Source organism: Cygnus atratus, chromosome 6, assembly GCF_013377495.2.
Source record: "Cygnus atratus isolate AKBS03 ecotype Queensland, Australia chromosome 6, CAtr_DNAZoo_HiC_assembly, whole genome shotgun sequence".
NCBI lineage: Eukaryota > Metazoa > Chordata > Aves > Anseriformes > Anatidae > Cygnus > Cygnus atratus.
The window spans coordinates 6,561,112-6,582,689 of NC_066367.1; the positions used below are offsets into that span (position 1 = coordinate 6,561,112).

Genomic DNA, 21,578 nt, shown 5'->3' on the forward strand with positions numbered 1-21,578 from the left:
TCTCCTATGAGCTATTTTGGGGGCAAATCCTCACCTAAGGAGTCAGCCCTGCTGAGCACTGCTTTATTCTAGGAAATGACTGTGTGTGATACTGTTCCCTTACTGTTATCATTTAGATATATGGGTCTTAATGAAACCTTCACAGCCCCCCAGCAAACCCCTGGACCTGCTTTTATCAAGGACTTTGTGCTAACCCTATGCCCCACCAGGCTGGTACACTGCTAACATGGTTGCTGCTGTTAGACCGGTCCCTTTTGGGGATGGCTCTCTGCTATACGAGACCAGGAATCTGACTGTTGTCACCATCCACCCCAAGGGTTTAACACTGCGCATCACAGCAGGATTATTTTCCCTCCTTAAATCTTATGGAGCGGAGAGGATGGGAATCCCAGTAGCAGAGCAGCAGCACCCACCCTAAAGCTCCTTTCCTGCCTCCTTTGTGGTGTCAGCGTGCCTGGCATTCCTCACCTGTCACTGGCAGCTGCCCCAGCCGACCTCTTTTACAAGGGAACAATCTTAGAGTGGTAGACAAGGCAGCAGGCAGCGAGGTGTTTGGGATGCGGGCCTCGGGTGCGGGTCCTGAGGTGGCTGCTTTGGGGCCACGGCTTTCCCTGTAGCGTGGGGTGCCCCTTTGGAGCTTGAACCCACACCGGGAGAGTGCTGAAACTCGGAACGAAACTCTGCTTTGTAAGAACGAGCGCCTCGGAGCAGCCCCGCGCTGAAACTTCCTTCGGGAAGGCACCCGAGGCCGGCGTGCCCCCGGCGGGCAGCTCCGCGCCCCGCTCCGCCCGAGACAGGTGCCCGGCGCCCTCCCCGCCGCCGGGGGGCCGGGCCGTGCCGTGCCGGGGGCTCCTGGGCCCGTCCCCGGCCGGGCTGAGCCGCTGCGAGCCGCTGGGACCCGCCGGGAGCCTCGCCGGCCCCCGCCCCGCTCCTTTGTTCGCGGCCCTGCCCCGCGCCCTCCCTGCCCTGGGGGCGGGCCCGCGGCCGGGGCCGGGCCCGGGGCCGAGCGGGGGAGCGGCGGCGGCGCTCGGCCCCTCAGCCGCTCGTGGCCCGGAGCCGTCGGCCGCCGGTGCGCGGAGCCCGCGGTGCCCTCAGCCCTCGGGGCGGCGCGGCGGCATGCGGCGGGGGCTGCGGGCGCTGGCCCTGGCCGCGCTGCTGCTGCTGGGGCGGGCGGCGGCGGGGCGGGCGGCGGCCTGCGAGCCGGTGCGCATCCCGCTGTGCCGGCCGCTGCCCTGGAACGTGACCAAGATGCCCAACCACCTGCACCACAGCACGCAGGCCAACGCCGTGCTGGCCATGGAGCAGTTCGAGGGGCTGCTGGGCACCAACTGCAGCCCGGACCTGCTCTTCTTCCTGTGCGCCATGTACGCGCCCATCTGCACCATCGACTTCCAGCAGGAGCCCATCAAGCCCTGCCGGGCCGTCTGCGAGCGCGCCCGGGCCGGCTGCGAGCCCGTCCTCGTCCGCTACCGCCACGCCTGGCCCGAGAGCCTGGCCTGCGACGAGCTGCCCCTCTACGACCGCGGCGTCTGCATCTCCCCCGAGGCCATCGTCACCGCCGAGGGCGCCGGTGAGTGCCCGCCGAGCCCCCCCCTTGGCCCCCAGCCTTCCTCCCTCTCCTCCTCCTCAGGGTGCCCGCTGAGGGAGAGAGGCGGCCTCGGCCCCGCCGCCCTCAGCACCGACGGCCGCAGGTGGCTGGCACCGGGTTTGGGGCTCCCCCGGGGCCGGGGGTAGCGGGGTTTGGCGAGGGGAGCCCGGCACCTTGCAGGCTCCCTCCCCGACCCCATCCCGTGGTGCCCCTACCCCGGCAGCCCCAGCTCTTGGGGTGTTTGCCACCCGCTGTGCCCCTCTTGCCTGTCCTCCGTCCCCCCACACACCACAGGTCCGTGTCGGCTGACCCCCTCCTGCCGCCTCCAAGGGCTGCAGACCCACGGGGACGCTTTGGGGAAGGTCTCGAACACCGAGCGCCTTTCTCGGCAGCGCCGACGTGCCTGCAAAACTGCCTCAAAAACAGATCCAGACCCAGCGAGGCTTGGCAAGGCTGCAGTGATTCGAAAGCGATCGCAGTCAAACCTGGAGGGAAGTTTTGCTAAAATTGCCCCCAAGTTACCTATTTCTGAGGACCTCAGCAGCACAATGACCTCTTTGAGGGATTCCAGTGCCAGATCCATGAAAACTCCCTTTCAGTGAATGAGAACCTGATGACATTCTCATTTCTGGGCTCAAAATGCTGAACTGATGCATTATGCACCAGACTGAAAGAATCCTTCTTGAGGGAATAAAAATGTTCCTTTAGAGAGCAGAAGGAAGGATTCCTGTTCGAGGAAGAGGTAAGGTGAACACTTCCAAGTTTAATTCTCCAAATAAAGGATTGCAGCCAACTAGAAGACACGGAGAGCAAGCTGCTGGACAGCTGGCACACAGAATACCTGCTCTTGCTTTATCTCCTCAGCACTCCCAGACCTCAGGCTGTTTGTAGACCCCATCTAATAGAGCAGGCAGAAACATAAATCCACTTTTAACAGTCTTTTCTTGCGGAAGAGGGTGTTCTTATTGTTTGGAACTGAAATCTTGATTTTTTGTTTTAATAAAGGAGTATGCTGCCTGCGAAGTAAGAGTAGTTGACTGTTCTGTCCTCCCAAGGTCTCTGAGTTAGTACTGGTGAGGATTTTAATGTGTTTGCCTTGTCCTTTTGGGAAGGTGGCAGCCTGAAGGACAGCACGGTCAGATGGTTATCATGATCAGAGCAGAGACACGGGTCAGAAAGCCCCATTTCCATTCCTTTTCCAGACCATGGGTCTTTGATACATGAGGTGAAAAGGCTCCTCTGACCAAAGACACACCTTGCTAAAACTCCCTCTCACCACTGAAGCAGTTGGTCTTGGCTCTCATGTTGCTGATGCCAAGTTGAAGATCAGTTGAAGTTCACTTGTTTCTTTTTCGGTTGATATTGCGGTAAGGGATGAAGGATTCCTCATCAGTTGTGCTCCCCGTGCCTGCTGGGGATCAAGTAGCCACTGCTATGTCCGTGATGGAGAAGGCTGCTAAGGGTAGTGGAAGTGCTTTGTTTAGGGCTCAGCTGGAGGAGAGCTGTGCAGGCAGAGTTAAGAGGGGCTGGGGGAACCCCTGGGCTTGTGCTGGTCTCCAAAATGTTCACTGCTGATGCTCAGAGGCATGCACACTTCAGCCTGTGTGCTCCTCTGCTGCTGCCTCTCGTGCTGTTCTTGTCTCCACTGACATGTTTGTCCCTGCTCTGAAGAGGGAACTGGGTGCTGCCTGTACTGGGGAACAGGTCCATCAGTTGAATTTCTGGCTCTGCAAATGTTAAAGTCATGATATCAGTGGGCCATACTTGAGGAAAAAAGGGGAATGTCCAGCTTTTCCAGTAGGTGCAGGAGTGACTTTGCAGTCCTTGATGTTTCCCTTGAGCAATTGTGAGTGGTGCCTTGGTAAAGGCAGTCACATTTCACCATATCTTATTTTCTTAAGTGTTTTGTTACTTCTAGGAAGCTCACACATGTTGCTGCCCTAGGAGACGGCAGGAGTCCTCCTGCTCCTGTCACATGGAGATCTGTGTCTGGTTTAAGTGCTTGTGGGTTTTTGTATCAGTCAAAGTGGCCTCTCTGCTGCTCCAAACCATCTGCTCATCACTGCACGTACTTCATCCCTTTGACCTGGAAGAAGAGCAGCCTGGATTAAAAATAGACATAAAAGTGGCTTGAAGGCACATCAGGCCACCAGTGAGATGTTGGAGAAAAGGGAAACATCATAAATGAGTACAATAAGTGTCAGAACCATTTTGGGTGATCATCATAAAACAGGGGATTACAATTCTGAGTCCCTTTAGAAATACAACCTCTTAAACATTAATGAAAGGTGATGGAGACGTGTTCTTAGATCTTAAATGAAGCCATGGTTTCTCCATGTAGTCTGAGTCCTCTACATCTGCCTGTACACCTAGATGAAATTACAGTAACCCATTATCTGAATTTGTCATTGTACACTTCAAACAAAGCGAAAGAACCCTTTCCCATGCTTGCTTTTCACACATTGTGAACTTCATTTCCAAAGGAGTGGTTTCCAAACTCAAGATCAAATTTGCACCTGCTTGTGCTTTGCATAGCTCTACTTAGGACAGTCAAAACACACAAGAGTGTTAGGGGAGGATTTGAGACTGTGCCAAGGCTGAGCAGTTTTTCCCAGGTTGTCATCTTAAAGCTGAGATTCATTTTAGCCGTTTGCTCAAAACTTGCAGGCAGTCTCATTTCTCAGTTAAAGTACAAAATAATCACAGGCTTTGAGCCTTGGAGAAGACCTTGTTAATGGTGATGCCCCTGGTGGCGCTATACTCTGACTTCAGTTTGTCTGCCTTCAGAGACTGAACTCCCCAGGGTGTCTTTTGTGGTCTAAGCGTAGAGTCAGGATCTGTGCCATTAAATGTCATCAAAACCTGACAGATCTGGGGATGGAAGTGAGAGGAAACGCTTTGCTCCTTGACCTGGTGATGGCTCTGAACCTACTGACTCAATGTTGGTGGGAGTGGGCGATGAGGGGCTCAGCATCGTCGTTTGCCTACGGAGCCGCCCTGTGGTCTTGGAGCTCACATGGTCTGCATTCAGTTTTAACCGGGATTGATCTTCACATTACTTCTGTTGTTTGTGCTTTTTCTTTTCTTGCAGTTAGATAAGATACTTGAGATGTATGCTCAAAAGTAAGTTTTGCCAAATTGCTCCTTTTTCCCAAGGCTCTCACCCAAACCTGTGGTCCAAGAATTGTTATTTTGTGCACTTACTATGCAAGCAGCTTTTATCTTCTCTTTGTTCGTGTTTTTTTTTTTTTGTTTTGTTTTTTAATAGCATTCCTCTGAAAAATGATTAATTAAAACAGCTTATTGGAAAAAATCAGTTTGGATTTTTTCCCCCACTCTTAACCAGGATTTAGTAGGAAGCCTTTGAATCGGAGCTCTGGAGAATATTTCCTCTTTGGCAGTTCTGCTAATCATTGCTGACAGATATTTCTTTCAAAAGATTGTTTTGCATAGACAAAAGAGGCCCACGCTGAAGAGAAGAGGAACAATAGGAAGTCAGCTGTTTATTTTTTAAAAATAGCTTTTTTAATTTTTTGTGTCATTCTGACGACTGGAGGTCCAAGCAGCACGTGGACAAGCCTGATGGAGGGGTTCCTCCCTGCGTGTCCGACAGCTGGGGTCAGAGACTGGGGTGCTGTGGCTGCTGCTCGGGCTGGCCCAGACCTTTGTCCTCTTCCCTTCCCTGGTAGGTGGGAAGGGACCAGGTGGGGAGAGCCTGACCTGTTGATGGCCATGGAGAAGATCGGGGAACGGGAAGCCTTTCCCAAGATGTGTCATGTAGTGGGGAAGGTCTCCAGCTGCCTGCACAAGCCTGCGCTTCTCTCCCTCAGTAGAAACTGCTCGTCCCTCAACACACACAAGTGTCCTGAGAATGATTAGCATCACCTTAAGGCCGGTACTCGTCTGTCCCAAGCCCTCCAAAGTCAGGAGATGAGTCATGAAGTGACACGAAGGTGCCTGTTTACTCCTCTGTCGTTCACGGACAAACATCGTGTGCTGACCACAATTGCAGAGCACAATACACCACGCGCCGCAGCCTGAGCACAGCACAGAAATTGCACCCGTTTCCCTGGATAGCTGCTCTGCACACACCTTCTGAGCTACTCGCCTGCCGCGCAGCCAGCTGTCTCCTCATATACTCATAGCCACTGGCCTGGGGGTAGGGCGTGTGGCCTGGCAAACGAATGTGTGCAGAATTAGGAAGTGGGCTGAGGTCGTGGTGTGCTGGAATTTGGTTTTGTAAAAATAATAATAATAATACAATTAAGTTGTGTAACTAGGAGTGGAAAAGAACATTTTGTGGAAAGCAGTTCAGTTTGGTGTGTGTTTGTGGTGGCAGGCTTATATTAGGCACCTTGAGTGTTCACCACCCTCATTGCATCAGCGTTACTTCTGAGGAGAGTTCCTCAGCCAGTGCAAATGAGGATAGCTCTGCATTGTGTTTAGGTGTAATACCAGAGCGAACTGGACCTTTAGCTGATGCTGGAGTGGTACCAAACGGGATCCAGTTGTAGGTTCGATTTCAAATTCAAAAAGCTGTGGTTGCAATTCAGGCATTGTACCCTAACATACAGATTTATTGTCATGTCAAATGGTTATTAATGAAATCTTGTCAAGATTGAAGCTTGCTGCGCCACATGAAGCATCAGAAGGAGTTGTCTAGGGCATTTGCAAAGCCAGCCAGCCCTAAAAGCAAGCAGGGAATTTGGCCAAGGAAACCCAACACAAGGCTGCTGCTGGGAGGTCTTGCAGACTTGTGTCTGCCATGGGAGCAGCCTGAGAAGTACCAGGCTGGAGGCTCAAGCACTCGTCATGCTGTTACCACGCCAGAAGGAATCTTCCATCACCACCTGATGATAAGAACTTATTTTTTAAAATTCAAGAATAGCCTGGGTGATTAATCCAAATGAAACTCATAAATAAGGATTAGTGTGTATAACTTGACTTGTTAGAAGGCAGCATGGAAAAGCCTTGCAGCTACCATGGAAGTACATGGTTACTGAAGACCAAACTGGCACCATTAAAATGTTGTTTTTGTTCCATAAGCTAACGTACCACAGCAGTTTGATGCTTTTTTTGGAAGAAAGCACATTTGATTTGAGGTAGCAACTGGGTATTGGACGTAAAGGAGCATCTATGCAATCATTCAATACTGTTTGCTAAATCTTTTGCTCATTAGGAGCAAAAAGTCAAAAATTTCATAGTGAGTAGGAGTACTTACCTCTGAAGTCCCAATTTTGTGAAATTAATCATTAAGTAGGTAAGTAATTTACATGTTTTTCAGATTTCCTTGCATCTTGCTTGTCCTTTAACCTACCTCCGTTTATGTAAGGGAAGTTTCATGTTGCAATGAAAAGTACAGAGATAAATATGCATTGAGATGAAGGTATGTTTTTTTTTTTGAAATGTATGGCCAAATTGGAACATCAAATAACTAATACTAGATCTCTTGTAAACAGGTATTTTAATTATGCATTTACATAATCTATGATTAAATAACAGCCCCTGCCCTTAAAATTTAGTCTGTGCGTTGAAATCCTTCACCTATGCCAAGTATCAGCCGAGGCCATATTGCAACCACGTCCTTACAGCTGCAGCTGCAAGAGAGGAGCTGCCGTTATGTGGCTGTGTGTTTGCTTGTTCTGTATTGCAGTAGCAAGGTTGTTGTATCCAAGATAATGTAAGCATCTAAGAAAGATGATGTTGGTACGATACCAGCTTTGACAGCTGAAAAACCTGCAGAAACTTTTGGGCGTGAACGCTTACAGAAGGGGGCTTGATCTGAAAGCTCATTTGTTTCCCATTTTATTTGTCCTTCTAATAAAGTATGCTACCTCTCTCCCCAGCCTTGTTTCTCTTGCGTCTTTTTACTTAACTTATACAAGGTTGTATGCGTTAACATACTTGTTTTTCAAGATCAAGTACATGTGTAAGTCCATTAAACTGTGTGATTTAATAGATTTGAAATTATGCATTTTACTAATGCAAGGCACATTCTATGTACAAGTGCATCCAAAAGCAGTTCTTTGGAAGTTTGGCACAGGGCCTGTTTTTTTTTCGTCCTGTCCTTTATCTGTCCTTCAAATAATCAGCATGTTTTTAAATTGAGGGGAAGGGGAAGGTCTGAAATACTTGTTTTGGCATTTGCTTCAATGATACGATTGTGGTTGATTTCCTCAGTAACCAAAAAAACAAACCAAAAGTAATTTCTCCTTCATCATCTAATGAAATGCAAACACTATGTGTACTTTTTGTAGATGCTGCAAATTCCTGCCATAAATTTCCCTCCTCGTCCTGAATCTGCTAGTCTGTGCACCTCTAGAAATGGGCTATTTAATCTGCTTCAGCACGTAATGTTGTGTGCCGTGTTTGGATGAAGCGCAGATAAGAATTGATGTCAACTCTAGCAGGAACAGGCTGGCCTCTGGAACATTACAATCTGATTATTCATTAAGTTTTAATATACTAAATATGAGAGAAAGAGAAAGCATCGCAATGGGGGTGTGTTGAAATAATCCACTATTAAACATACTAACATTTCTTTCTGTATTTTACGAATCCGTGCCAGATTTCCCGATGGATTCTAATAATGGCAACTGTAGAGGCTCCGGCATCGGTGAGTACATTTTTATAAAGCTGTATAATGAGCTGCATAAGCATGTCCTTTTAATACTTAATGAAGTAAGAGCAGTACTAAGTGATGCATAAATACCCTGCTTTGTCTTGAGATCCTGTAGATTGTGCTTTTGACTTGTACCTGTATCCATCATGGGAAGGTGAGATTTGGGGCTGGTAAACCTGTGTACTTCTGGCCAAATCAACCCTCCAACTCTTGTTTCTTCTGCTTTTGCCCAGGCAAAATTCCCATGAAGTCAAGGTGGCTGTGCTGGTTTCATGACGAGTTCTGTCTCGAACAGTGAGAATGATCATTACATGAATTTTCCTCCCTCCTACCAAAAATGTCATTATTTCTTCAACTCTTCCAGTTGTTTTTCCATGCATAACTGAAAATGCAGGGAGGAAAATAATGCTGTAGTCGTTGGCAGGCTTTAACTAGCATACCAGTATGAGTTTTTATTTAACTGAGAAATGCTTACTGCAGTGATGAAAATCCCAAGTGTTTAAACCACAAAGCGACACAGTAGGACGATGGGACTGTATGTACCAAAAGAAATGTCTTTACATGTATAAATACCATTGCTGTAAGTTGTAAGGAAAGAAGCAGTGAAGTTGCAGATGTTCACAGTAATGTGCTGCAGAAGTAAAGTGAAAGAAGTTAGAGATTTAATGTTCCTTTTGTTATTTATTCGTTTTAGCCAAAGGAGGCTAGATTCAAGCAGGCTGTTTGAGATTCAGTCGAAAAGGAAAAATATATCACTTTCTGCCCTATTTTCCTTAATTTTAATTCCCTTTGTGGCGCACTGGTGAGTAGGCTAGCTCTCTCAGTCACTGAGGGTAAAAACAGGGTCGTGGTTCATTCTGACTTGAAAGTTTGCAAATTAAATTCTGACCTCTCTGTAGATAATGGCAAAACTCTCGTTAACCTGAGGAGATGGAGAATGAGACCTTCTGAGGCTGTTTTTATTCCAACAGCTCCCCTGTTGCTTTTTTGTTGTTGTTGTTTCATTTTGTTTTTGCTGGAACTGAGTAAAATCCCTTGAGTGCTGCCACTATTCACAGGCAGTGCAAAGCAAAGCAAAGCCCAGTTCAGTAGCTAGCAGATTACAGAAAGGTGCATTTGTTGTTCAAGCAAGCCAATGACTATAGGTTTTCTTGAATTTTATTACCATTCCCGCGGAAGTTTTCCTTTCCAGAGGTGCTGACCAGCTACAGTACATGCCGATGTCCAGTTTATTAATGTAAGCACCTAAATATGGTTGTGGAATGTACAATTAGATACCAAGTTTTGCTAACTTCAGCACTGATCTCCTGCCACCTTATATCAAAAATATTAAACATATCTTCAGAACTGCCTGCCTTTAGGGATGCAGACTTGAAAACTCACATCCAAAAGAGAGGGTGAAGATGCAGAGCTGATGAAGAAGAAGGACAATGTTTTTATTGCTAGCTTTTACTGTAGGAACACAGATTGTGGTTCAATGTGCTATACCCATTTCAGCTGTCTTTTTTGCCTCTTGGAAGTAAAATAGATTTTTGTCAGCTTCCTGAGATGCTTTTCAGGTCATTTAGATATTTTTTTCCAGGCTTTTTTATCCATTAACTTATCAGGGAAACATTTGCCAGGCTCGAGCACGTGTTTAGGTTGTACACACGTGTATTTAAGATGGCATGTTTGTAGGTAGCAGCTATAACAGAGAATCTTCTCCCGTGTAATCCATTGGTTTGGGTTTTTACTGGGAGATGTTTCGCATGGTATAGATGCTGAGCATACATTAGTACTGTGTTGACTTGTATTAAAAAAGAATATTTAATGGCAAAGTCAGCTGAGATCTCAGCCCAAACTGATGTGAGCCTCTGCTCCCTGTCTTGGTTTATAATGAGTTTGCAGTTTCAGAGCTCTTCTGGTGGCTTTGGAGGAGAGAATCATGTCAAATGGGACTTGCCCTTAGCATCAAGAGACATAGTGCATTTTTAACACAGTTCTTTTGCAGCCACCCTCTGTGGATGTTCCCTGCTCTGGGAAGGCTCAGATTTACAAGTAATATGCATCAATCAAAATAGTGTTTTCTAATACTGGCGTTGCGCTCCCTTTGAAAGCCACTGTACCAGACATTGGGAGAGATGAGCTGCTTCTCGCTCTACAGCTGGCTGACCTTGGCAAGTGCCCCTGTGCCAGTCTCTGCATTTCTAAGTCGTAATTAGAAACAATGCATCATTTTGTAAAGTTCTTGGAAATATAAAATTTGTAAAGGACGAGGACAGTGAGAAGGTACCCTTCATGAAGAACACAGGCAGGTCTATCCAGTAAGTTCTACACCAAGAATAATCAAAGGCACTCCTCAAATTTAAAATAAATAAATAAAGTTAAAAGGCAATCCAGTATTACCTTAAAATGAAGGGAATTGTGAGGCTATATATTCTTGTCCTGTAATTTAGACTGTATTTTTCTACTTGTGCCACAGAGCAAAGTGTCATTGAGCAGGAGAATATTAGAGTGTAAAATGTGTTGGATGTGAATGCCGACATGCCCGTGTGAGTGTGGGTCGTAGGAGCGCCTCTTGTACGGCCTGTTTTAAGGCAGCTTATAAAATGGGCCATAATTTGGTCTAAAATATGTATGAGCTCCCACAGGCAGAAGGGAAGCCAAAAATCACTTCCCTTCTCAGCTTTTATTATTTTAACACATTCCCATACAAAAGCTGAAGTCTGTAGGATCCTATATATAGATTCCTGAGGACATTTGAAATTCAAGGAAACAATATCCTCTTCTTGTGAGATGTTCTTCTCTTTCCTGTATTTTTTGTACTTTCAACTACAAAAATCCTTGCAATCCAAAATAAATAATAATTTGTGAAGTCCATAACCGCAAGATACCATCTTTGTATTTAATGCAGAAATCTTAAAAAGAAAATAAAAGTTCTTCCCCAAACTCTTCATGGTGGATTTAACTAAATCCCTGGTGTCATTATTTTAGAACAGTGATGTATAGAAATAGGCTGTATCAAGTCTTCTTTCACTCAAATGCTGGGTGAAATGCAGCCAGGAGGCAGGGGTGGTATTTAGGACACCGAGTACGAGTGAGGACACCGGAGTCATACTCACAGCTCACCTGTTCTTTCCTGAACTAGATTTTGTTTCCACTGATACATCAAACCGGATGACCGCGCGTGTGTAATACTGGGACCTGTGGTTGGAAATGGGTGACATTTCTTGCTGGGTCTGACAGTGAGAGGTCACCAAACTAATTGCACGCTAGCTTGAAAGAAATGGATATCTGCATTAGAATACCCAGCAGTGAAATATTGGTAGGAGCCCGGGGCTTCAGCATTAGCACTCTCCAGATACTAATGAAAGTGTTTTTATCTCCAGTATTGTTTCTAGCTGTCTGGAAGCCGTGCTGTTGGGTGTGCTGCTCTGACAGCGCTCATTTGTGTTGTGTTTTGAAGGTCATCCATCCTGCTAGACGGGCTAGTAATTTCCCTGCTTTAATTAAACCTGAGGTACAGGATCATGATGTTATACAGTGAGCCCAAGCAAGAGGCCCAGATTTGTTGTTAGGCATGTCCAAATCCCACACGTCTGGCACAAGCTCCCATTATACCCAGGGCCGATGGCCCACGGTGTAGGTTTATCAGGAGGCTGATGGCAGCCTCTCCACGTTACTCTTTCCAGTTTAGACAGCGAGTGTGCTGGTGGAACCACAGTAGGTTCTAGGGGATGTTGCCAAGAAACTGCTGATCTTTCCTCCTTGGAAAGCGCAAGCTGCAGGCATCTGCTGAGTTCTGTGCTCAATGAGGTGGTTGTTGCCCTGAATCGGAGGTTTTCAGCTGCTGGCCCTGCTGCCTGCTGGTCAATGCCTCCATTCCCTCCTCTGGCTCTCTCAGTTTTCAGTCCCACACTCCATAACACGGGCTCATGAGTAGCTCCTTGTTTTAGTTACACCTACGCAGACATTTGTTACTCAAGGAATTTTCAGTCCTCATAATTTCTTAAGGGAGAATTCAGCACTGCCCCTCCTTAGGTTGTTTCAAGTGAAATTAGTTGGGAACTTAGGAAGCAAGATCCCTGCGGTGAAGGAGCCTGGTTTCTTGCCTTTATCCCTTGCTGCTACGTGGCTTTTACCTTTAGGATGAAATATAGTCCCAGTGCCAGCGCCAGGTGGGTTTCCTGCAAGTCCTGAATGAGCACCCTGCCTGACCACTGCTTGGTGCTCCCTCTTGACCAGGGACTCTCTGCTACTGACACGAGACCTGGAAGTTCTGCCCTGGGATGTGTCAAAGTCCTGTACGGAATGTAGCCCTTAATTTCTCAGTTGGATCTGTGTTTTAGATGAAGCACTGCCTATAGGACATATATGAAAAAAAAGGGTTGTGTTTTTTTTTTGGAGGCTAGGGTTTTGTTGTTGTTGTTTGTTTTCATTCTTTTTTTTTTTTTTAATTTCATCTTGTCAATTTTCTTCTGGAAACCTCTGCTGGTCAGTTTCAGAACATCTTCCAGCAGAAGTACCCTGTGCTTTTTAACATTTAACTTCTCTGTAATAACTAAGTAAATTCAGGGAGATACTCGTCAGGTCTGACCTTGGGGTTTGGGGGAGATTGTCAATGAACAAATGCTGTTTTCTTTCTAAACAAAAGTTTCTGTTTTGTAGAGCGCTGCAAATGCAAGCCTATAAAAGCCACCCAGAAGACTTATCTACGCAACAATTACAACTACGGTAAGGACAGCTGCGAGGCCAGCTCCCAAACCTTTTAGGAGAAGGCTACAGTAAGAGAATTAAATGGGGCTGGGAAGAATTTCACAAAAATAGCCCATGGACCCAATTACTGATGGTTAATCCAGTAGTACTTGTTACAGATGTGGCCTGAAACATTTCCAAATTCAAAACTGAGAGTGTCTGTAGAGGGATGAAGGGGATTAGCTTAATATGGTAGTACAAGAGTGTCTTTGTTGACACTGAGCGGTAGTTATTTCAGTGTCAGCATGGGCATTTGGGGTTCATGCACTTCTTTAGTGTGAAGAGTCATTTGGCAGAAGTGACATTGTGGGCTGCTGCGCTTGAACTTCCTCTTGGATTTACAGCTCCGATGCGTTCTGCTTGCACAGGAAGGGATGTTTTTGGCAATTCTTAGGCCTGCAAACTCACGATGGCATCTTACAGACATACCAGGCTTTTGCCTTCTCGTGCATTGAAGCCATCAATTAACGTCTTTCCAACTGTGTTATGCTGGCAGTAACACCTGTAAAAGTGCATGGTGTCTGTATTATGTCTTCTGTTGCCCAGATTGCCCTGGTCTTCTATCACAGGTCCACTCTGCTACTTCTATTCATGCTGCTTGTTTCAACCAAATTAAGCCGAGGAGGTTGATGAATATGTATCACTTAGGGGAATTGAACAGTCGGGTCTGTTCTTGCTCCTATTACTCATGTGAACTGCCTTAAGTTCACTGAACTTAAACAATTCATTTCAGTGGTACTGATTGCTTAATATTTATTAAGATTATGCATTTATCCAACTGTTGCCAGATAAGCTTCTTTTTAAAAATAAATCCTACTGAAAGCTAAAAGCTTGTAACTGCATTCAGTCAGACGTTGTTGTATTTGAGGGTGACTCATTGTTTTGCACTGTTTTGGTGGGTTTGTTTGGGGAATTGCTACAGGCTGTTCTGTAGTGGGCTAACATACCATGTACCATTGCACGTGGTGGAGTCACTGAGCATGCTGCAGATGGCTGCGTGGGAGCTGATGGAGATGACCCCTCACCACTGTATTCTCAGTCATATTATATCCCTCTCTTCTCACTTGTGGAATTAGAGAGGTTTCAGAATGCATTGGAAAGAACTCCAAACTGAAGTAGGATTTTGTTTTGAACTCTTAAGAGGTTTTAAGAAAGCAGATCACTAGATAAAATAATGTTAAATGCATAATAGTTATTTATTGTTGGCAGTTGTTTTTAATGTGGCTGCAAGACATGCTGGCTGATTGTCTTTATGGACAATATATGCGAAGAGATGAGTTGTACAAGTCCACGGTTTTCAGATCTGTAATGGTTTTCATTTGCAAGCTGTTAAAGATGTGATATTCTCTAGAGTGTGACCTCTGGATTTGCTTTGCATTTACATGTGGCATCAGTTCACTGGTCACCGCGAGAGGCCCAAAAATCTGTTGTCTTTGAAAGGCAACTTTCCCTCCTATGCAACTTAAGGCAAAAAGAAAGGGCAAGGGAAGAAACAATTAAGCAGGTCACCAGGTCAAGATCAGGAGCATTTGGAGTTCATAAAGAACACAGCAGATTGGTGCTGGGTCAGTGGAGAGAGAATCAAAAAGGTAAGGGCCTGTCATCCAGTAAAGATAGCGATACAATAAGTTTTAATGCATATTCACATTTCGTGAAAGGCTGAGAGTGACAAATTAAGTTCGGTCATGTGCGCTGCAAGCAGTCAAAGAGGGAGTAGTTGTAGCAAAAGGGAGAAGGGCACACATGGAATGAATTAAATGCATGAAGTGGAAAGAGCAAAGAGGAGGGGATGCTAAAAGTAAAGCCCAAATTTAATAGGACACAAATCCAACTGCTACATAATTCCTATTTGAGACCCACGCTGTTTTGAGATATACCCAGCTACCTGCAGCCTCTTCGTGGAGGGTGAAGCAGTGAAGAGATGGGGGCAGGGGGTTGCTTGAGTCCAGCTAAGCTCCTGACAATGGACCATACAAAAGACTAATCCCAGAGGTCACTGAGAACGGCCCAGGGGTGACCTGCATTATCCACTGCGTTAACTATACTTTTTGTCATTTCTTCCCAGTCATTCGGGCGAAAGTGAAGGAGGTGAAGACTAAATGTCACGACGTCACTGCAGTAGTGGAAGTAAAGGAGATTCTGAAATCTTCCCTTGTGAACATCCCAAAGGACACTGTAAACCTTTACACAAACTCCGGCTGCCTGTGCCCACCACTCAGTGCCAACGAAGAGTACATCATTATGGGCTACGAAGATGAGGAGCGCTCCAGGTAACTTGCAGCGTTACCCTTGAGGTGTTGTTTGTTGTTTGTTTCCCTGCCCCTGGAGCTTGCATAGAGTCACCCGCTAAGAGAAACATGGTGTCACTCTTTGGATCACCTTCTAATATAGTAATCATCTTCTCTACTAGGGGGACTGCCAAGGGTCACAGAGCTCTGCAGGCCTGCAGAGTCTTGGGTTGTATAGGTTGTGCGTGCCTGCTGATGTTGGATTGTCTCCTTCTGCAGGTTACTCTTGGTGGAAGGCTCCATAGCTGAGAAATGGAAGGATCGACTCGGTAAAAAAGTCAAGGTAAGAAAATGGCTCACCAGAAGTCAAATGTAAATACCATGAAACAGCTACCAAAGCTTGTCAAAATTAAGAAAGAAAATGCACATGCTGACCCCAGTTAATTAATAGGAGTGTTTTAACTCCGTAGGCAAACTGTGCCTTCTGCAACGCTATGTACTTCATTGGGATCATAAGGCTAATGAAAAAGAGAAGGCTTTACAAGTATCTTCCAGACTAAGTCAGAATTATACTTTTCAGATTTTAATACTCTTTAAATCTAGTTCACAAATTATGTGGGTTAGCAAATATTGTAAATTTGTCTCTCTGGCTTAGATCACGGAGGTGCATGATGAGGAAGTCTTGCATTTTATGCATAGTACCCAATTGGAAGCAACAAATGTAAACGATATATGAGAATATACTCGAATGTTTTCTAATTGTAAAGTATTCTAATACCTTCCAAGTCCTGGAAGCATGGCCTTTAAGCTTCGATGCACAGCAGAGTATTGGTGATTTTGACATTGCTAGGAGTGTCATTTTACACAGATTCTTCTTATTTTCAAACAGTTTCTTAACTGCTGTCTTAACACAGTGGTTGTGCCTGTGCAAACTAGTCTCCTCTTCCACTGAAATCTTCCTTCAACAGTTTTAATGGTGACTGGCAGGAAAATATTGTTCTCATTACAAATACAAGATTTGGTACATCCACAGAGATTACATGAGGGAAAAGATATGGGGATCTTATTCCAAGTTGCTGTTTGATTTGGCAGAACTTTCCAAGATGCAGTGCCGCAGAGCAAACACCGCGTTGCTGCTGTGGGCTGATCTCTGCTCAGTCCCAGCCCGGGGGTGGCAGGGTGATTTATGGTTTCTTTCTTGGGAGCTCACTTATTTTCTCACGTTTTGCACAGCTGGGATTGCCTTGTATTAGGGATTGGTTTCAGTTCAATTCAGTTGTTTTTCTGTCCAGCACAGGTTTCAATATGCAGAGCGTTTTTGTGGTGGCTCTAGAGCCTCAGCAGCGAAGAGGCCCACAGATATAAAAAAGCAATAACTGAACTCCATTTTTATCTTTTTTCCTAATCCTGTGATTTCTTAATCTTGTTCATTCTTGCCACGCTTCCAGTTCTGGTAGCTCCTGATAGATATTAGCTGTGGATAAGGCTTATGAAGGTTTTTGTGTCACTATATGAAATGATTTCTGGTACAGCAGTGGTGCTTGCATCAGGAAACTAGTTGTATAATTTGAAGTATAAAGGGCAAGAAATTACTGATTCGGAATTTATGGCATTGATGGCTTGATAACTTCAGACTGTTATGTTTGTGAGGTGCAGAAGCCGATGAAAAGGTGAAACACTTTTCTGCTGAAGCTGTTGTACCTTGCATCGGCCCTTTTATTCACAGAATATACAAGAAAATCAGGCCAGGAAATGGATGCTCCTCTCTGTTTGAAATAATAATACTTACAACTTCACATTCCTCCAGTTGGGCCCAACGTAGGGTATTGTGAGGGCCACAATGACAGCTTTTTTTTTGTCAGTGTTGTTTGCAAATGCACGTAGTTGTCCTACTTATAATATTTATTATTTATAAAAACTTACTGCTCCTTCTTCTGCTAACTCTTGGCAATCCGTCTGCATTTTGATATGCAGCGCTGGGATCAAAAGCTCCGCCACCTCGGCAAGGGGAAAGGAGAGCCAGGACAAAGTGATGCGGCGCCCAAGCCCAGCAAGGCCAGCAACCCCCGGCAAGCTCGCAGCTAGAAGTGAAGTGCCCTACGCCGAAATTCAGTGGACTATCTGTCAAGACTTCACTGTTGGAGCAGCAAAGGAGAAATTGCACTATTGCACGTTATATTCTATTGTTTACTACAAAATAATGTTTTAGCTTATATTAGTTTTTATTCTTCCTCTTGTTTTCTGCCTTTTTGGTTTGGTTTGGTTTTGGATGTGTGCAAGCTCTGGAAATATATATATATTTTTCTGTTACTAAAAAACTGCCCTTATGAGGTGGGGAGCGGTCAGGACATGCTGAAGTTGCCATTTTATCTCCCAGATCTTCTTAGGGGGAGAACAGGTGCAAGCAGGAGATTTGGCACAACCCATCTTTAAATCATGACCCACACTGGCTTCCTTGGGCCAGTCCTTGTCACAGCCATGGTCATTGTTTGCAGAAGCCCCTTGCTGGGGAGGGGAATTTGTTGATGTAAGTGCATAATTTTTTATTCTGAAACAAAATAGCCATATATGTATTAATTTACACACAGCTAAAGTCACATGGCACTTCTGGAAAAATAATAGAAAAGAAAATAAAATTTGAATATTCTGGACTTTGTAGGAAACCTCATAGTTGTGCCACCCCAGGACTTAATTTATCATACACTTCTTCTCTTATAATGGCAGTTTCTTTTTTTTTTTTTTCCTCTTCTTTCTTCTCTCTGCTGAGTTGTAGGAATAGACTGACTTACCAGGCCTGCTTCTCAGTACAGGTCTGCACTTTATCATTTGGATTTTGTGGTTTTATTCTTCAATCTGTGCCTACATAAGCAAGTGTTCAATGCTCAGTAAAATACGTCCAATAAAAATCTTGTAGTTCTCAACACGGACCTTATCTGACTTTTGAACCGACATCATATTTTTATATTGCTGTTCAAAATATAAAAACCAAAACCCCTTTGTTTTTGTACTTTTATAAAATTCTTTGCAGATAGTAACAACGTATTTGAAATTATCACTCTGTTCTTCTGTTTTTCTATTCTCTCTTGCTCAAAAGAAATTAAAGTGATGTAAATAAAATAACAGTCCTCTCCACTTGTAGTTACAGAGGGGAACTACTCAAGATGCAAATGGTTGTTGGGTTCTCAGCGTGTATTTTCTGTGGTCACCCTAGCACATTTAAATGCATTCGGGCTGCCTCTTGTTAACACAGAAGTGCTGCAGTTGTTAGGTTGAAAATGTGTTGATAACAAGTAAACCCAGAAGTATTTGGGAATGTTTATAATATGTTATTTTAAGATTGCAGTCAATAACCAAAGGTTTCAGGGCAAGTTTATCCTCAGGCTGGATATCAGGCAAGTTGAAACATAGACCTGTGTCCTGCAAAATTTGAAATCTGTTGGGTTTTCTTTTTGTTTTGTTGTTTGTTTTTTAAAAATAAGGGGTCGTTTAGGGAGGAGATGGGTTGTGAAGGTTTGAAGTGGGACATTAAGTCTCCAGCTGGTTCAGTGTTTGCTCCAGATTCTGCGCAGGCTGGATCAGAAGCTGTGGAAGGAATTTCAAAGGAAAAGCTGAATTTAAACAAAACAACATCTGGATACTTTGCTCTGGTCTATTTTGGACGTTGTTCTTTTTCATCTACTCTGGTGCTTGGCTCCTGTTTTTTTTTCCAGCCATGCTGTCAGCAAGCAGGTCTCTCTGCCTGTGGTGGGATACAGCAGGTACATCAGGACGAACATCATCACTGCAGCAGCAAACGGAGTCAAGGGTTGAGTAAGCAGCAAGTGCTGTGAGGCCCCTTGCCAATGTTATCAATCATACTTACTTATTGAGCTTTGGACTTTTTATTTAATGCAGTGAATAGTAGGCAGTTCATATTAGAAGGAAAGTTTGTTGCACAAGATGCCAAGATAACCAAACTTTTGAGTAGTCCTGCTTGCTGCTGTGCTCATAACCCCATCCTCAGAGCTGTCTGAAGAAAGCTAGTAAGTTTGTAGTATTGCACCCTGCCTAATTAAGTCTCAATTAGAGATTAATGTCTCACATATTTTAGATTCTGTGGTGTGAATTTTTTTTGTTTTGTCCCCAAATTCTGCTGAGCTTTGCCTAGTGCTACTCCCTCGTCAATAACCCAGTCCTTCACTCAAAGAAAGTCAGCGTCTGCTAACAGGTAGCATTTAACTCAATTACATTGTTTGTAAAGGTCCTCCTCCCCATCTAGCATCTGCTCCATTTGTCTCTGGAACTAAGATACTCTCTTCATCTTTTAATCACACTAGCTGGGGACAAAGGGAAAGTAATGCTTTCTGGGGACAAAGAGAAGGAAAGCAGTAGCTCCGCTTCAGTTATTGAGAAGAGCTGGTTTGCGGTCAGCTTCAAGTCCTTAATGCTTTCTTTATTTGCTAGGCTTGAACTCGTGCCCAGTCTTTGTGCAGTCGACAACACGATGACCAGAGAGTGGGGCAGATGTTTTTAATGCTGTTAACCTCTGCTGTTGTGCATTTCCAGCGAGGACAGTGGGGCACCATGACATCCTCTGAAGGTGAGCGGAGGTGCTAGCATTTTGGTTTCTCTGCAGCACGCTTGTGGGGACAGCTGGTCACCTCTCACTCCTGCTCAGCTAGGAGAGCAGCCGAAGAGGTAAGGGGGGCTTGTTCATACCTGTTATGGCAGTCACATCATGGGCTGCACCAAACAGGGGCTTTGCTGTTGAGTCCCTTTGAATGGCCATCCAGATGCCGGAGAGAAAGCTGTTTTCACTCTTTTTCCCAAGCTCCTCTGTAACAGCAGAGAGGCAGTATGTATCTCTTCATTTTCCATTTTTACCTGCAGTGAAATCACTTGAGGGTCGTTGTCAATCTGCTGTGAAAATCTCTGTAGCTGTGGAAAGAGTGCTCTGTAATGACCACGAACATTTAGTTGTTTCAGTTGAAAATGCAAAGTCTTTCTCTTTTAGAGTTTTTTTTGGAGGCAGCACTAAAATTGTATAAAAGGAGTGCACATAACAACAACAACAACAAAAAGTGTGATAGGCAGCTTATTAATTGTGTACAATGCGGTTGTTTCACTGGGTGATGCACATACCTATGCATGCACATGTGACCAAGTGTCATGGGATGTATAGAAGGATTGATTGAAACCATGCCTTTCCCACATCTGGGTTATATTATTCCAGAGAGCAACTATGCAGCCTAAAATCCCTGTGGATAATTAGCCTGACATGTTGCTTATCAGAAGGCACCCTTTCCTATCACAGCTCGGCAGATGAGAAGGCAGGAGGAATAAACACCAAAGTTGCTATTCACGAGCCATGTCAAGTTTTTGGCAGGGGTTCACTCGTGGTGTTAATAAATCTGCACAGAAGGTGCTGGGCATGTTAGAAACATCATGAAAATAACATGCCTTCCTTTCAATCCGTGTACGGTTGTTTTGACGTGCAATTCCTCCTAGGAAAGCCAAGAGTAAGCAGAGTCTATATGGTGAAAACAACTTTCAAATTAGTGCGAATGAGAGCACTGTTCATTTTAACAGCTTTGCGGAGAGAGAGTGCCAGAAGTAGGAAGAATAAAGGCCTCTTGTTCTCGGAGTCTGTTCTGAGAAAAATGCCAAATCAGGATCCTCGGGGTGTGTGCTGGGGGGCTGGGATTCAAGTGGAAGGGAAAACATCGGTGTCTTCAAAGGGAGGGGAAGGCATCAAAGGATAATACTATATAATATGACTTAACTAGCATCAGGGTGGGTTTTGTTTGTTTTGTTTTTTTAAAGATTCTGGTGTATCAAACCTGAGAACAAGTATTAGTAGAGTGTAATATCAGTGCTGGCAATAAGTATGTCTACACCAAGTTAAAACCCTGAACAAATGTGGGGCTGGCTAGGGAGCAGCTGACTGTAGGGACCCCAGCCTGGGAGCTGCCAGTGCGATCAGCAGCTTACCAGACAGCACAATGTGCAGAGAGAGCTGCCAAAATCAACACCCCAAGGGGTATGCGGTGCAGATTAGGCAGGTAAGGCAATGGGATAGTGAGGATGAATGAACAAATGAACACTGTGTGCTGGGGAGGTACTACAGCTGGGGAGTGCTTAAATCCAGCTGTGCAAGAGGTGCTGGCTACCACTGGTTCCCTTCACTCTTAGGAAATGAGACCAAAGCCATGCCTGCTGGTAATTCCTATTCCCTGTGCAGTCCAACAATTTGCAGAGCACACAAAATTGGGACCTCTGAGCTGCCTCCCAGCTCCCTGGCACCACTAACCACACAAATGTGCTTGGCTTCACCTATAGTGCAGTACAACAGCTTGTCATCCTATAGGAGTCATTATGTGATCCCTGGGGAAGGAATTTTTAATCCCCCCTTAAGGTGTTAGCCAGG

General features: G+C 45.1%; 1 protein-coding gene across 1 annotated transcript; it reads left to right on the forward strand.

Moving 5' to 3' along the window:
* Window positions 1–1,116: 1,116 nt before the first annotated feature.
* FRZB (frizzled related protein) lies at window positions 1,117–18,292 on the forward strand. The gene is made up of 6 exons (XM_035570956.2): window positions 1,117–1,570; window positions 8,157–8,204; window positions 12,858–12,923; window positions 15,010–15,214; window positions 15,452–15,515; window positions 17,147–18,292. Exons 1-6 carry the CDS (start codon window positions 1,117–1,119, stop codon window positions 17,255–17,257), a joined length of 948 nt encoding a protein of 315 aa, XP_035426849.1. The 3' UTR covers window positions 17,258–18,292.
* Window positions 18,293–21,578: the final 3,286 nt, after the last annotated feature.

Bases quoted from the DNA above. Each gene is read 5' to 3' on its own strand.
- FRZB (XM_035570956.2), top strand. From the start codon at position 1,117: ATGCGGCGGGGGCTGCGGGCGCTGGCCCTGGCCGCGCTGCTGCTGCTG. The intron at 1,571-8,156 runs GTGAGTGCCCGC...AATCCGTGCCAG, and splicing joins CGTCACCGCCGAGGGCGCCG to ATTTCCCGATGGATTCTAAT. The intron at 15,215-15,451 runs GTAACTTGCAGC...CTCCTTCTGCAG, and splicing joins GAAGATGAGGAGCGCTCCAG to GTTACTCTTGGTGGAAGGCT.